The sequence below is a fragment of the Chrysochloris asiatica genome, unplaced genomic scaffold (genome assembly GCF_000296735.1).
Source record: "Chrysochloris asiatica unplaced genomic scaffold, ChrAsi1.0 scaffold00017, whole genome shotgun sequence".
In the NCBI taxonomy this organism is placed as follows: Eukaryota; Metazoa; Chordata; class Mammalia; order Afrosoricida; family Chrysochloridae; genus Chrysochloris; species Chrysochloris asiatica.
The window spans coordinates 17377462-17381031 of NW_006408535.1; the positions used below are offsets into that span (position 1 = coordinate 17377462).

A 3570-nucleotide genomic window follows, 5' to 3' on the forward strand; every position below is an offset into this window, starting at 1 on the left:
ATGGGTTAACATGCCAGACTGCAAAGCCATTTGAACTGCAAGATCAGCAGTTCAAGCTCATCAGCTGCTCCTCGGAAACCCTATGTAGGGTTGCTATGGGTCGGAATTGACTTGATGGCACTTAACAACAACAACATTACAAGGTCAGCTCTGGTTATAAGTTATTGCTTTAGTTCCACAAATATATACAGCATGAAGAAGGAAAGTTGTATTGGTAAAAAGCTTTAGTTAAGATGCAAAATTTGCTTTACCTTTTAAGCATAAGAAGGATTTAAAAGTAGTCTTTGGTAGCAAAGATTCCAATATAGTGTGGTCCTGGTTTTATTTTCTGTCACTGTAAAGCTAGCAACAAAAATCTGCCTGTTAATATGGTGTCATGATCACATTATTACAAAATTATTTAAATTTTTGTTTGAAATAATTTTATGTCCTTTTAGAACATTTTTAGGTACTTCTTACATATATGATCATAAAAATCATTAGAGTGTTACATGTAATTGTTAAAATTTTTAATTGTTTTATGTTTGTTTTTGTTTGTTTGTTTGTTACCTACTCTTCTAGAGTGATGTAAGGGAGAAACAGAAGACTCTTGTTGAACAGCTCCTGTCTTTGATGAATAGTTCTCCGGGACCTCCTACACGGAAACTCCTTGCTAAGAATCTAGCCATTCTTTATAGTATTGGAGACACATTTTCTGTTTATGAGACAATCGATAAATGTAATGATCTTATTCGTAGCAAAGATGATTCTCCAAGTTACCTTCCCACTAAACTGTAAGTTAAACATTAAAACTGACTGAAAAACAAAATAATGCTTGCTTCTTATATCATATTTGTGAAATACCCATACTACTTGATAGTTCTTTTGAAACTGCATACAAATTCACTTTTACTCATTGTTTTTGTTTGTTTTTTTAACAGTCAAGCATTTCCCATTGGCTAAGAAACAGCTCTTTGAAAATATTTTAGACATACTTGAACTCTAGATTTGAAATTAAAAGCTTTCTCACTAAAATTTTAGCAGTTGTCTATTTAAGAAAAAGGTTTTTTTAGGATAAGCCCTAGACCACAAGCTCAATTTGAACTGCACGGTAGCAGTTCAAACACACCAGCCGCTTCTTGGAAACCCAATATAGGGTTGCTGTAAGTCAAAACTAACTTGACAACATTTAACAACAACAACATCTTTCTCCAGAGCAATCAGTTAATTTTATTACCTTTCAATATTTTAGAAAAAGCAGTGAAGCATTCATGACTCTGCAGTAGCAGCAGTTCTGTAGAAATGTTTAGTGATCTAATTTTTAGCATATTACAGAATGTGTTTTCTCAGAGTTTTTAGCTTTAAAACTTCATGGGAACAATGATTTTTAAAAATACTTTGTTTTTATTATCTTTTTTTTTTCAAGTCCAGCTTTGATTATCTGATATATGAAATTGAGTTGTATTAAAATACTTTGCAGAATTTTGTTTTGTAAAAACAATTGAGGGGGTAGAATCTTAGAACTGAGATTTTGAATAATTTAAGATTAATACATTCTTTCAAAAATCTTATTCAAAGTGTAATATTTTGACGTTAAACTGAGTGTGATAACTTAGTATTTAACAATGGAGTAGAATCTGGGAAATTTTATCCTTTGAAAATTATAATTAAATTGTCACCTTTTTGTGTTCTTAGTGTTTTTCATTTCTATTTTTCATAGCCATGACTGATTTCTTGTTTAAATGTTGTTTCAGTGCTGCTGTTGTATGTTTGGGTTCCTTGTACAAGAAATTAGGAAGACTGTTAGGTAACACCTTCACTGATACTGTGGGAAATATTCTTAAAGCAATGAAAAGTGCAGAGGTAAGTAACTACAAGTTCAAACAGAATAAAATGATATCATGTTATAGGTGTTATGGCTTCTTAACCATAACAAGAGCCTCCCATGTAACAAGCATATAAATAGGTATGTATATAACTGTATTCATAAATGAAATCTAAGTGATCCACATTTGTACTTTATATATTAACTCCTTATAAGAAAATTAATAATGCTGTGAGATTTCATTGCAGATTGTAGATTGCTAATAAGTCTTCTTCCAGTCCTGATGCCTTGTTCTTCAGCATATAATCAAGCTTCTCAGATTATTTGCAAAGCATACAGATTGAATAAATACAGTGAAATGATACAACCCTGGCACACAACTTTCCTGATTTTAAACCATTCCCTATCCCCTAGTTCTGTTCAAATGACTGCCTCTTGGTCTTGAATATTCACCCAAATCCAAATTGGCAAAAATTAAACTTTTCCTTTAACAGTTCTATTCCTGCTCTTCACATTTACACCACATTTTCCATCTGGTTCTATTCAGAAGTGAAATGGATTAGTTGATGTAATAAATACCATCAGAAAGAATGAAAACTATAATCATGTTGGAAAAGAATATAGAGATCTTACGTAAGACTAAGACCTGAATGGCTTTTTAATTGTCCAGGAGAGTGTGTTCCCAGACACATCATCTTTGACTTGTTTACATCGTTCACCACTGTGGAATACCCTTTCTTTTTGAAGCTGTCTCTTCATTTGATTTCCAAGATAACTAATCTCTCCAACATCATTTGACATCCAACATATTGTTATCTCTTCTCAATTGTATTTTACTGATCTGTATATTTGTATATCAAAAAAATTTAACTCTATGAACCCTATTGTGTAAGGATAGTTCAGCACCTTTAAATGTAAAAACACTGTAACAGTTACTGTTCTAACCTTAGAACAGTCTTAGAACTGTTCTAACATTCTGTAAAACAGCTCTGTGATACTTCGTAGAAATGATGAGTAGTAACATGCACATTTTTTTTTTTTAATGTAGCAAGACAGCACATGGGAGAATTTTAATGTAAAAGGTGTCAGGTTTCAAGAAAGATGTTGTTGTAAGGTTAAATTGATTATATTCTGATTCTTGGTAATCCTATGTATAATAGAATGAAATGCTGCCTCTTCCTGTGCAACTTCACAAGCAGTGCTATGTTTAAGCCCATTTTCACAGCTATTGTGTCAGTGCATCTTATTGGAGGGCTTCCTCTTTTTCGAAGACCCTCTGCTTTACCAAGCATGATGTCTTTCTCCAGGGATTAGTCCTGCCTAATAACTTGTTCCAAGTATGGGAGACCAATTCTCGCCATTCTCGTTTCCAGGGAGCATCCTAACTGTACTTCTTCTAAAACAGATTTGTTTATTCTTCTGGCAGTCTGTGCTATATTCAGTATTCTTTGCCCAAACCAGTATTCAATAACATCAATTCATCAGCCTTCCTTATTCAAATTGCCTAGCTTTAGCTTGTATATGAGGTGACTGAGAATACCATGGTTTGAGTTAGGTGCACCTAAATCTGCAATGTGATATCTTTATTCTTTAACTTTAAAGAGGTCTTTTGCAGATTTGCCTAATGTATGTAATATGTCATTTGATTTCTTGACCACTTCAAGCAAAATGAAGTTTTTGATGCCTTCTGTCTGTGCTCCATTTATCTTGATGCTATTTATTGGTTCCATTGTGAGGATTTTTGTTTTCTTTACATTGAGATGCAA

General features: G+C 32.9%; 1 protein-coding gene across 1 annotated transcript in view; it reads left to right on the forward strand.

Annotated features, from left to right (window-relative positions):
* Nucleotides 1-3570, forward strand: part of HEATR5A (HEAT repeat containing 5A) — a 166834-nt gene that overhangs the window by 7278 nt on the left and 155986 nt on the right. Inside the window, exons 2-3 of the mRNA XM_006835364.1 lie at nucleotides 562-773; nucleotides 1734-1842. Of these exons, the coding sequence (XP_006835427.1) occupies nucleotides 562-773; nucleotides 1734-1842 (321 nt within the window). The remainder of the gene's footprint in view (nucleotides 1-561; nucleotides 774-1733; nucleotides 1843-3570) is intronic.